At 35.2% G+C, this 13,865-nt stretch overlaps 1 protein-coding gene across 1 annotated transcript in view; it reads left to right on the plus strand.

Annotated features, from left to right (window-relative positions):
- The window catches only part of insyn2ab (inhibitory synaptic factor 2Ab), a 44,896-nt gene extending 31,452 nt beyond the window's left edge, over positions 1-13,444 (plus strand). The window contains exons 5-6 of the mRNA XM_016246004.1: positions 12,758-13,224; positions 13,324-13,444. Of these exons, the coding sequence (XP_016101490.1) occupies positions 12,758-12,941 (184 nt within the window). The 3' untranslated portion in view covers positions 12,942-13,224; positions 13,324-13,444. The remainder of the gene's footprint in view (positions 1-12,757; positions 13,225-13,323) is intronic.
- Positions 13,445-13,865: the final 421 nt, after the last annotated feature.

A 13,865-nucleotide genomic window follows, 5' to 3' on the forward strand; every position in this document is an offset into this window, starting at 1 on the left:
GAGCAACGTTATGACGAACGCCACTTTAGCCTCCTCCGTGGGAAACGCGGATGGTTGGAGGGAAACAGAGTGAACATTTTGCCAAAAAAGAACGACATAATTGGGGTTCCCCGGAATAAAAGGTTGGAGGTGGTAGCCGAGGTTCATGGGTACCGAAATGAAGAAATATATCGTGATATCAATTTTGGCCATATCGTCCAGCCCTACTTATAGTAATTCTAAGTATGTTTGTGCAGTTGTAGCAGCAGTTTGCATAGCTATTCAGATTGCAATTTTAGCTAATTATAATAGCAGCAGAATGCATAGCAAAATCAGATGCAATGTTAGAAACAATATAAGCAGCAGTCTGCACAGCAAATCAATTATTATTGTTGCTAATATAGCAGTGGCAGCAGAAAGTACTTTAGTTGCATGAAATTTCAGTGATAATGCATGGATGTTAAGTGAACTCTTTAGGTGAAATAAGCATTTTATTCTTTGCTTATTCAACAGGGCTTACAGCAGGTTTTATGCAGCAGCTGTAGATTATGCTTATCAAATTCTGATTACATATTATAACCGCAGTAGCTCGCACAGTACTCATACTACAACATTGCGATTATCATTAAAAGCAACAGCATGTATTACAACTCAGTACTGAAATGTTAGTGAATATTATCAATAGCAGCAGTAGCAGAAGTAAATAATCAATGTAGTTGCGTGAGGGTACAGTGAAAAGCTTGCTGGTAGTGATCATGGTGGCACGCTGAAAGAAGTACACGTGGAAGCAGCAAATAGGGTTTTGGTTACCGTCGGGAATTGTTGCATGGCCGTATCTCATTGTGATGGGTTCTATTGATTTTGTTATATTGTGCCACTTGCGTCTGGTGTAGACACTGTGATAGAAAAAAAATGAGACATTTGCCGATGCCTAATTAATGGAGCTTACAGAAGTTCAGTTTCTTTAAGCAGTAGCATCAGCATTGGCATTCAGTCATCGAGAATATTAATTTTCTCAGCAGCAGTATGCATAGCATTTTTACGTTGCAAATTTTTATTTGGTCATGATTAAATTAAACAGCAGCAGTATGTACAGTAAAATCAGAAAGCAGTGTAGCAATAATATTACAGTATAGTAGCATACAAAGCAGACACTGCATTCAAATAAAGTCACTGTAGTGTCTTGCTAAGACCATCTTGGCCACACATTTAGCTTATGATTTTATCATACAATGCAAACATTATTGTCTTAATATGCATACAAATATTTAAAATTATCAAAATAAGAGAGCAGCTGCTTTTTAGGCAGAATTAGTTCTGGGCATATGACACCACAACTACAGGGTGTACAGCGATTTATGCTTATGTGATTAATACTTTTGTTAGCTCATTAATAGTTTAAAGGTAAGTATTTCCATTGCAGTAACATTGATGAATGACTACTATTGAATGACAAATTTAAAACTATTTACTCAGGTCACTTGAGCCTGAGTCAGGTGGTTGCTGGGAGTTACTTCATCTATCGGCCCACAACGTGATTCCTGTTTGTTAATGACACACATAGTGTGCGTTTCTACCTAGGTAAGTTTGAGTTATTGGCTCAGACACACATAGTTATTTAGGTCATTAGTTAAATAAACCTAAGGGTACAGCACCCAAGTTCACATTGCTAAGCCACTAGTTTAAACTATCTGGTCAACTGATCAGGTACACACAGCAATAGTCCACTATAGTGGTCGACTGATATATCGCCAAGGCCAATATATCGGCCGAAATTTGGCATTTTTCAAATATCGGCATCGGCCGATAAATTTTTCTGTTTTGCCGATGCGTTCGATGCAGGACTTTTATTTTGACGGCGCTGAGAGCGGCAGTGCCTGAGCGCACAGTACTCACATTCTCCCTCTTGTTTGCCGTCGTTGTTAACAGTTCTGTCTAATATGGATAGAAGTCTGTCTAATAATCTGATAGAACTGTTAAACAAAGGAATTAAAATGTATACAAAAAGTATTATAACGATTGCTTTTATATTATTAGTAATAGAAAGGCAAACATTATAATACTTTCTCGTTTGCTGTCAGCATTCAGCAAATACGCATTTACATCATTTAAACAAATCTTTGAATGGCTAATGAAAATTTTATTTCACAAACCTTGCAAACTTAGTCTAATCCAGTTGTGAGATCTTGTGAAGTGTGCATGTGACCTGCATGATTGCTGTGTGACTTTCGGTCCATGCGAATTGAATGCTTTAAACATTAAATTCGTGATTTCAAATTATGCTGCGCTTTATGCATTTGCCCACTGTCATAATCATGTCATTTTCACTGTGTGCTGTATGTTAAATGAGTGATACCTTGGCTTTATTTGAAAAAAATATGATTCCCAATGCACACAAACTTCCCAGAATATGGAGTGCTCTGTTGGTTACAGTTTACTTCCTTTTTAATTATATTTTTATTAAATATTTATTTATTTGTGGAAAATACTTTGTCATCTAAAGTATAAGTATGTTTATTTTACAAATGTATTTTTTATCCATTTTCAAATGATTTCAAATTTCTTAAATATTAATTAAAATAAATACAATATTATATCGGCTTTATATCGGCCATCGGCCACCCTGCTTTCCAAGATATCGGCATCGGCTGTCAAAAAACCAATATCGGTCGACCACTAGTTAACTAGCGTTAAGCCATTCGGCAAAGCAGGCCCAGGCTCACATAAATGGCAAACACACAGTCTCATGGCTCTCCGGAGCAGCAGCAGTACATATGTCTTGGCAATAGACCTGCTTGTTCTGGGGGGTTTTATCTTTTCATCTCTCTTCTGCCTTATAGGGATGATTTCAAGCATGTTATTTTATAGAAGCAGTATGCTTTCAATCTTATAGCAGCGTACATATTTCAGTGGTTTTGTTTATCTTCTTGTCCAGCTTTGTTGGGGGGTTATTTTATATGCTAATTGTGCAGCAGCAGTATGTCTTAAATACTCACAGCACCGTATCGCCGTATGCATTGGCAGTAGCAAGTTCCCGTACTTGCTTGCAGCAGCAGCAATAATCTACAACTACAGCAATAACCAGCAGCAGCAGCGTAGCAGATCTATTCCGCCAAGACTAAATACATTAACATTGTCATAACCATTACCATGCTAAGTTATTCTGAGAGTTGTCATGATTGTACTGAAATCATTGGGCGAAGTGATATGGACATGCAATGCGGTCAAGAGTTGCCTGGAACTACATTCACCATACGTTTCCCTAGATAAATGCACACCTTAGAACATTCATCAGCCAATCAGATTCAAGCATTCAACAGCCCCGTAGTATAAGGACGTTTAGATAACTGCTCATTAGGGATTCACCGAAATAAAAATTCTTGGCCGAAGCCGAACAAAATGAAACACTGGACCAAAGGCTGAATACCAAACATGTTTTTTTTCATGTTTTTACCTCATTTTACCATTTAAAACAAAATTTAAATAGCCAAAATGTGCTTTTTACGGTTTTGTTTTGCTTTTCAAAGAAAAAATGTATTACAAAACAACAATTTAAAAAATATTTACTTAACACTGAAATTTTTTTAACATTCTAGCAGACATTATACCAATAAAGCACAATTTAACTTAAAATTAACAAATTAGGAAAATAATATTTTTTGGCCATTTCTGACCCCCTTCTTGAATCAGGCATGTATTTTTTACTGTACAAATAAATTCAGCCTTCCTGAGCAGAAGAGACTTGTGTGAATGTTATAATAAATGTATTAATAGAGCTTTTGTAATTTGTATTATCATTATTGTCTTTTTTTATTTTATTTTACAGAACAACAGTAAAATGACATTATGATATATAACTTACAATAACATTTATGAATGTTGATGGAGTTGCTTTTTCTCAGCTTTTATTTTGACGGAAACCCGCAGGAAGACCTCAGTGCTTTTGTTGACAACAGCAGATTTATGCCACAAGCAGCTAGTGCCACAAGATTGTGCAGCGCTGTCAGAATACAGTATATGCAAAGCGCATGTTTATTAGAAAACACAATGTTCTGCAGTTTAAGGGAATTTCACGATTTCAAACATCATACAGTAACCAGCAACAACCACTGCTTCCTCTTCTCATTAAAGACATGAGATGCAGCACTAAACAACAGTCTCTCGATTATATTATATTTATATATAATATATATATATTATATATATATCAAGGTCAAAGTTCATTGTTCATTCAGTGTACTCCACATGACCCATACAGGGTTTAAAATGGATGCCGGCATGGTGTAAGATACCTCTCGCTGTTCCTCCATCACAACTTTCTCAAAGGAACACAGAAGGCACTGTAAGAGAGCAACATGATCCCAGCAAACAACCAACTAGCTGTCTGCAGCATACTGTGCCACACTGTTGTTTTAAACAATGGCACAACCTTCTTTCAACCCAAAGTATTTAATGTGTATTTCTCTTCCAAACATTGGCAACAGTGAAAGCTTTGCGTGAGCTTTTGAGTACTAAGACACTGAGTACTTTGAATACAACATTGGAACTGTTTTTTTGTCAAATGCTATATTACAGTGTATATATCATTATAATATAATATAATATAATAAAATATAATATATTATATTACTTTATTCACCCAATTTTAAATTATATACATTTTCTATGTGCTAGACAACTGGCCTTAATCTGTACATTTATTTACTGTTAAATGTATTGAAAATGGCATAAGAAATATTCATGAACCGCTAAGCACCTTTCTGCTAATATGGACTTACGGAGAGTCCACCCATGCAACCTTGTTAAGAAAATTAAAAATAATGATTCAAATAGCAGATTAAAAAGGTATTCTAGGAAAAAAAGGTCAGCACTGCTGTTTGCAGTTTTGTGTAAAATGCAAAAAAGGGCCAATTAAAAAAAATTACCCTGATTTTCTTTAGCTGTGTGTATAGTGAGTATAATAAGCAACTTCCAAACTAGATGCTTGATTCTCATTTCACATTTGCATCAGTTAAACTAAGCTCAAATTCTTTGTGCTCTTGTTTGGCACGCGTATCTAAGAGAACATGACTACAAAGATTATTATCAAATGCCCAGTGCATCATAACATATGGCAAAAACAGCATCGGCTTTATAATCCTAGGACTTAATTCCTCACTGAACCATAAGACTTGCTGAATATACTCTCAAAGCTGAGCATGTGTACAAATTGGTTAAAAATAAGCCTACTTTGCAGGATGAGGCCTTGCATTGGCAGCTTTAATAGAAATTAATAAGCATTAAGCTTTAATAGAAATATCATAGGAAACATTCTGTCATTATTTACTCACCCTCATGTTATTCCAAACCTGAATGAAACTTTTCTCTTTTCTGTGGAAGACAAATAAATAACCCAGTCATGTGAAGATACAAGAAGAATGTAAAATAAAATAAATAGGTCAGCTGCATAAGACAAAATAGTATCAGCATGCCCAAGCACTTCAAAGCATTTGCACCTGTGCATATATCATTGTACATACACGTCTGTATATTTTTACATTCTCATATGTCAAAATATTGAAGCCAGCATGGTGTGATTTAGCTGCGATGCCTCTTTAGTTGGACACATACTGGGAGACAGATAGCGACGGAACAAACAGCCCGACCTATGGCCGTCCTGCCACAGCCTCTGTCCTCGGGGTGCTCTGATGGGAGACAGACATGACTCATTCATCAGAAGTAGGAAAAAAATAACCATTAGAGTTTTGAAATAGTGGCAACCATCAGTTTTTCTTGTACGTTGTCCAAGATAACTCCCTGTGGTATTCCTACAGTTCGCATTTAGCACCTTTTTCCTTCCAACTTCATTTATTTTGTGCCACGTCTCACGGCGGCCCAGTGGGTATCTACAGACGCTTGGCAATATCCTTCCTGCTAGGAGCTTATGAAAAAGGCCCATTAATGGTGCCAAATACAGTTGCGGTTTGTTCCATTTGGATCTGTATATGGTATTTTAAAAGTCTTTGTTTTTTTTTTTCAAGTGGATTACTGTAAGTGTCTTTCGTGCATCAATTATTGAGATGGTGTGATTCAGATATCCTCCTCTCACTTTCAAAGGCTGCAATATTTCTCATTATAAGCAGCAAGTCAGTTTCCATTAAGTATTTATAAACCAGGAATAAACTGGGTAAATCGTGTGCTTTGTGCAGGCTCCAGATGATTTCTCAAAATGTAGGAAAGTGTCCCCGTTCTCTCTCTATTTTTCTCAGCCTAACATCCTTGCAGCTCAGAGAAATGCAGCTTAATCACAATGGCTGTGCTCACACAGATGCAGAATACAATCGTCAGTCTTGTTTTAGAGTGATAAATATGGCTGCGTTCACACAAAGTTTGGTTAGAAGTGAAAGCGACAATTGCATTTTATATTCAAACAACAAACCTAACTTCAATTTTTAGGGCTCACAAATGCATTTTATGTAAACTCGTGTTAAGTTAATTTCTATATTTTTAACCTTGCATTTTTATAAAATCATACTAATTTATGTATTTTAATCAAACATGATGGAATGTTTAAAAATGAGTCAAATCAACTAATCACAGAAAACATCACATAATTTATACTAATACTAATTAATGTTAGTGCTGTTGTTTTCTCAACATGATTATGTCACTTCCTTCAGCATTATGCCTATCTGGAGACTTTTTTTTTGTCTAAAAATGAATGGAAACTGATAGTAGTTCTCAACCATGGGACTGGGGTCCACTAGGGGGCCTCAGCAAACTTCCAAAGGGCCGCAGGAGGTTTATTATATCATAATTAATAATTCATTATTAATAAAATAATCTAAAATTAGTTCAGTGCTTGAAACTTCAAGAATCACACAATGAATGACTTTATTATCAATATTTCTAGCTTCTGTGTAAAAAAAAAGAGTTGAAAAACAGTTTGAAAACAAGCAGCGTTGTCATAATTACAGCAGAAATAATGGATATATCATATCCTATATGGGAGAGGGCATTCAAATATTTTGTTGGACAATGGTGGTCAAAACATTGAGAATTAAATTATAACTTTATAATTTTATAACTTTATAAAGTTATAATTTAATTACTAATTAAAACAGTGTTCCTAAGAAAACATGTTGTGTTTGAACTATTAATCAGAGAGAGGGGAAAAAGGAAAATCAATTTTAATATTTAATAAAGAATTTACGTTTTTTCCCCGATATCTTTATGTTCACCTTCTTGTGATACTGTAGTTAAATCTTAATTAATCTGTAATCAAATAATTTGAAAATATGAACTATATTAACTATACTAAAATGTGAATCTATACAGTGGGTTCTAAAAGTCTGGGACCAATACTGATTGATTGATTGATTGATTGATTTAACAATTAAAAAAAGTTTAAATACTTTTAAAGCAAATTGTTTGGAAAATGTACAAAAATGTCAGAATTTTACATGCATTTTTAAATTATTATTTCTTTTTACGTTTAAAGAACATTTGGACCCCTCAGCTTATTATAAAAGTAAACATACTGCATAGTAGGATTGACCCAAAAAGTGAACATTCATGAGTTTGGATGGCGGCGCTCACTAGTGCTGAACACTGTGCTCACTCAGCACTAATAAACAGACCAGTTCTTCACTACCAAACAGAGGAGAGGAAACAGAAGACAAGAGTGATTGTGTGATTGCCAAAAATCTAATTTCTGTCAGGACCACTATTGTCAAAGATGATTGACAATTAGCATACAGTTTGGATTGGAGGTATGGTTCTGTTCTGGGCAAGAACTCCCTACGCATCCATGCAGCCTAGCATGGATGAGAGCAGCAATAACCCCCCAGGGTAAACAGAACAGAACCAACATAAATGTATTGCAGATATCGTTAAAGTTCAATTATGTTATGTACACATTTTAGAATTAGTCTGATTCAAAGGAGAATCAGAAGGCTGAATCCTGACTGACAGAGGAGGAGTTGGGGATGGAGGAGGGTAATTAGCTATTGAGCAATAACTGCTGATAATACTGAGGGACCTTATATATGAATGCTTAGATAGGTGTCGTATTCCCATAGGTAGATGGGGATCAGTTGAGAGTCAGCTGATGCGAGCTTGACTAACGTGACCTGCCAGAACTAACGCTACGCTAGATTTCCTGCCCTGAGCTGGCAAGAGCAGCCAGTGAGGAAGTGCTGATTGTGACACCTGTTGTTGGCATATAGTGGACTGGACAAGTTCACTCTGCGGCTGCCATCTCAAGGCAAGCACAATGTGGCCATTCGTCACCTGACGGGCCCCGTCCTTCAGCACCACCTCAGCCTGTCCTGTCCACACAGCACCTCATGAATCCAGACAAATGGACACAAGCGGGTCACGTGTCAGGTTGGTGGAGGACGAGTGGTTAATCGGAATGAGAGGTGGCAGAGATACCCAGCAATGTGCACAGCAGGGATGGACAGTGGTGACGCTCGAGCAGATATTACAGACGGAGCTTGATAATAATCCACTCACTTCAGTAAAACCCTCAGAAATGATCCAGCTGATCTCTCGCACCAGCCTCCACTCACTCGGATAAAAACCTTTAGGCCTGCTTCTTAAATCAGTTGCTATCTTGACTCGTACTGGAACATAATATATTTGACATTGGTGTGTCCAAGACTGAGCTTTTCTTTTAATACAGCCTCTCATTGACTGAACCTATTACAGTTTGTCCCTGCGGTAAAGTGCTTGAACATAATATCTGTGGCGTCTGACAGGCCAGGTTTGTACCCTGTCATTGACCGAAGCTCACGGCTGAATGTTTGTATGCCTGAATAAAGGATGATGTTCAGTGTTACTGTGATTAAATATTTAGCTCCATGTCTACAACCCCCCTGAGTTTGACCATATGTATTTTTGTGTGTGTATGTTTCTGCATTACAGCAATGCAGTCAAGCAAATAATTGAGCAAGAACCTGGGTCGCTTATATTTGATGTTAACAACAGGGAGTTATTTCAACAATCCCCTATTTATACCCACAGCGCTTTATTAAAAATCAATTTCAAATTAAATTCCTGTGAATTTACTGGAAGCTAAAAGGATAGTTCACACAAAAAATGAAAATGAATTTACTCACCTCCATGTCATTTCAAACCGTATGACTTTCTTCCATGTAACATAAAGAGATGTTTTGCACATTGTCTAAACTGCTCATTTCCAAATAGTTTTTGGGTGAGGAATATTTAGATATTTCATATTTTTTAATTATTTTCATGTTTTGTTAAAGTGTGTATTAAAATGTATTCTTTGATGTTCTTTTTGAAAAAAATTATATGCATTTGGAACAAACACACACACACGCACACACGCACTAATTTAAAAGTTTGGGATACGGTTTGTTTGTGAGTTTGAAAGTGTCATATACTCACCAATGTTACAAAAAATAAAAAAATACAATAAAAACAGTAATATTAGTAAATATTACTACAATTCAAAATAACTGTTTTTAAAATATAAATGTATAAATATAATGTATAATAAATGTATTTTAAAATGTAATTCATTTCTGTGAGAGCAAAGCTGAATATTCAGTAGCCATTAATCCAGTCTTCAGTGTCACATGATCCTTCAGAAATCAATCTAATATGTGACCCTGGACCACAAAATCAGTCAAAGGGGCAATTTTTCAAAATTGAGATTTATACATCATCTGAAAGCTGAATAAATAAGCTTTACATTGATGTATGATTTGATAGGACAATATTTGGCAGAGATACAACTATTTGAAAATCTGGAATCTGAGGGTGCAAAAATTTTTTTTTTGAGAAAATCGCCTTTAAAATTGTCTGAATGAAGTTCTCAGCAATGCATATTACTAATCAAAAATTAAGTTTTGATATATTTACAGGAGGAAATTTACAAAATATCTTCATGGAACATGATCTTTATTTAATATCCTAATGATTTTTGGCATAAAAGAAAAATCGATCATTTTGACCCATGCAATGTATTTTTGGTTATTGCTACAAATATAGCCGTGCTACATATGACTGGTTTTGTGGTGCAGGGTCAAGACATTACTAATTATTAATGTTGAAAAAAAATAGTACTGCTTAATTAATTTTGTGGAAACCATGCTTCATTTTTTCAGGATTCTTTGAGGAATAAAAGTTCAAGTTCAAACAGATTGTTGTAACATTCTATATAACATATTTTGTCAAACATAACATATTTTGATAAATGTTTTATTTAATGGCCTTAAAATAAATTATATATATCATTGTTCTTTTTTTTAAAAGAAACATGTTTTGTAGAAACAGCCATTATATAATGTTAAATCTTATAATAACTATATTATTATCAATGTTTATAATTCCATTTAAAGCTGTCCAACAAGTTTAATCTTGTACACATATCATAGCTTGTACATTTATTTATTTGTATAGTAGGATTTTTCCTTTTTCAATGGTAAAAATTGAATGCGGCTGTTACAGATTGATTGCATTTGTTGTTGCAAAACCCCATATAGCAGAAGAGAATCCTCTTCTTAGGATAACCCTAAAACATCATCTCCATTCTGAACCAGGTTTGCAGCTCCTGCAATTGTTTGCTGTGCATTGATCACCAGCCACCCATATGTTTCACACCCCCCTGCTGGTAGTGTGCACAAGGTAACTGCTCAGGTTTTTCCAGTGATTAATTGCTAAGCATAGTTTAGCCCAACCCAGAGCAGAAACACGCTGCTGTTCCATTCTCTTTCACCCTCAGCGAGTCTGCCGAGAATCGCTGAGCTTTCACAAGTTCTGTAAATAGACAAACCAAACACTGTCTCCAGCTTCTAAATATATCATGCCAGAGAAGTTTTTCTGATCATTTGTGAAAATCCAGGACAGATTTGAAAATGAGATGTAGATCGCTTTGTCTCCGAGGGTTTTAGTCTGTTTTTAGTGCGTTCTGTTGTCTCGATACACATGTAGTGGGAAAAAGTCCTTGGTTTAAGGTTTGTTTGTGTGGAATTGAGATAAAACGCTATCGTATTTTCAAAGGCTTTAAAATTCAGTGCAAAATTCCATAATGAACTGAACGATTAACGTCTGCGTTTCACCAGCTTTTAATTAAACAAAATATGTGCGTTATCCAATACAAAACTTTAAATGAAAGCCAAAGGGCTCGATTGTCATAAATGATTTTAGCAAATGGCTGCAATATAACAAAGAGTGAAAACTTAAGGGGGTCTGAATACTTTCCGTACCCACTGTATAAAGCGCTCCTTAGCACAAACCAAACAAACCCTCAGTGTAAAGACGGAGATAAACATAATTGACTCTCATGCTGCAATATGGTTAGAGAGCACAAATCTTTTATAAATGAATGTAATTGATGAGTCAAACAGCATTGATTTCCAATACGCTCATTTGTAGTGCGGGAAAGTGAAAAGAAGGGGAGCGAGTGAGGAATGGGGCAGTTGAAAGTGAGTGGTACTGATGGGCTGTGTGTGATTGGTCTGTCTGTCTCTGTTCTTTACACTGATGAGTCAGATGCTGCTTTGTGAATGATTTCATTTAGATCAGATTAAAGCTGTCTCTGATGGTTAATCTGGGAGTGTAGCCACTGCAATCATCAGGAATCATCTGATTGTCATGGGATTATGACTTTAGAGGGAAGACTAGGTCAGACTGTGGCTGTGCGAGGACAGTCAAACACACACATACACAGAAATGCTGAGACTGAGCTAAACAGATTAGTCATGATGTTAGAGGTCAGGAATGAGGTGGTGTACGCTCGTGACATTTTCTAAGGCAGACAAAACTCGAACATGAAACGGCATTTGCAACTCATTTTACTGTCAAATTATTACTGGGTGAAAGAGCATTGCAACAGGAAGTAAAAGAAAATTGGGAACTGATTGTTAAAATTGTGCAAAACAATGGCTAAATAATGTAATATTTCAAAATAATATTTTGATATTATAGTAATAAAACACCCTACTGTTGAAAAATTTGGAGTCAGTCTTTTAATCTTTCTGAAAGAAGTCTCTTATGCTCAGTCTCTTATTTGATTAAAAATACAGTAAACAAAAAAAAGTTATAGTGAAATATGATTACAATTGAAAATAACTGTTTTCTATTTGAATATATTTGAAAATGTAATTTGTTCCTGTGATTCAAAGCTGAATTTTCAGCAGTCATTACTCCAGTCTTCAGTGTCACATGATTCAGAAATCATTATAATATGCTGATTTACTGCTTAATAAATATGTGTTATTACTATTAATGGTGAAAACAGTTGCATAATATTTTTTGTGGAAACATAACATTCATAATATTTTTCAGGATTCTTTGATGATTAGAAAGTTCAAAAGAACAACATTTATTTAAAATAGTTTTAAAATATATTATTTTATGTCACTTGATATATTAAATGGATCCTTGCCAAATAAAGTATTATTTTCTTTTAAAAAACAATTAATTTAAAAAATATATATATTACATTTTTAAATAATATTTTATTATATTAATAATATCAAAACAGACAAAGTGGTATCAGAGGAAAGGGAAATTAGTTTCAGGGGTGTTATTGCATGGAAAATAGATTTATGCACTTTGGAATAGAGTTTTGGGATGTTGATGAAGAAACAGGCACAATAAGATAAGGAAAATTAATAAAAAAAAGTGAATGGAGTAAAATTGTATTTATTGTCGACTTTAATTGGACTAATTTAGGTCCTCATCCAGACAATTCTGTTTAATCTGTTTTGATATGATCTCTACTATACATTATCCTCACCTAAAATGTTCCCTTTTTCTCTTTTAGTGTGGAACTAGATTTTAAACTTCAAGAGGACAAACTTCAGCCCTTAATGAAGAGACTGTGTCCATTAGAAGAGCCGTCCTACCCCTCTCTGCCTTACACACACGAGGTGTTCACCTCCACACCCAAACGCAAGTCCAAGACTGAGACCAAGAAGCATGCGCGATGGAAACTCTGGTTCCTCTAACATATGGATTCAGGATCCCTGAAACCATCAGAAACTAGCACATTCTAGTGGAATTTTGCTTGACTAATTGGATATATATGGAGAAATGCTCACTGCTAGTTACCGTTTTGGAACATGCATCACGGGATCCACTGAGCGACTGGATTTTAGTAAGGAATAACAGTTGTTTTCTAATCATGACCCTCTGATGAACCCTCTGAGTTTGGGAACTGCTGAATTCACCTGATCTCACATTTTTCAATGGGATTACACAATGATCCTTAGGTTTAGTCAAGTTAGCAAGGTAAGAGAGCAGGGTGTTGGTGTGCTGTGTGTGTGTGTGTTTTCCAGTGTCTAACTGAGATCTCTCTCTTCTTTCTACATTTATCCCATTTTACTTTAGGGACCCTGCAGAGGCGACAAGAAACTTCAAAGCTAAACGCTAGTTTGCCACAAAACTACTTTGGAGCCGTACATCAAAGACATCTAATCAGCAAAGCACAAACTTTTGAGAATTATAAAGTAGATTTGATAGCTGAGATATACCTCTGTCTGTTTCTCAGTCTTTCTTTCTTTCTTTCACAAATTCTCTCACCTCTTCAATTTTAAATGAAAATTGATTATCATTCTATGACAGAATAAATGAAATGAATAAAATGAAATGAGTGAGTAAATACAGAATCAGATGACTGCATGCACTAATTATCAATAACTTTGTAGAGATATTTTTCTGGAAAATGTTGAGAATGCACAATTAGAAATGATTAGGTTGTAAAAAGGGTTTACACACTGGTGTTCTCAAAAAAAAAGTAAATAATAATAATAATAATTTATGAAAATACAGTGATTTGTCTTTCAATTATATAGATTTCTGCTTCAAATAATGGGTCATCAATATTTCTGGAATAAGAAAAACTTTTTCGATGTGCAGATGTTCAGGTCTGA

This window comes from Sinocyclocheilus grahami, unplaced genomic scaffold (assembly GCF_001515645.1).
Source record: "Sinocyclocheilus grahami isolate Dianchi unplaced genomic scaffold, SAMN03320097.WGS_v1.1 scaffold778.1, whole genome shotgun sequence".
NCBI lineage: Eukaryota > Metazoa > Chordata > Actinopteri > Cypriniformes > Cyprinidae > Sinocyclocheilus > Sinocyclocheilus grahami.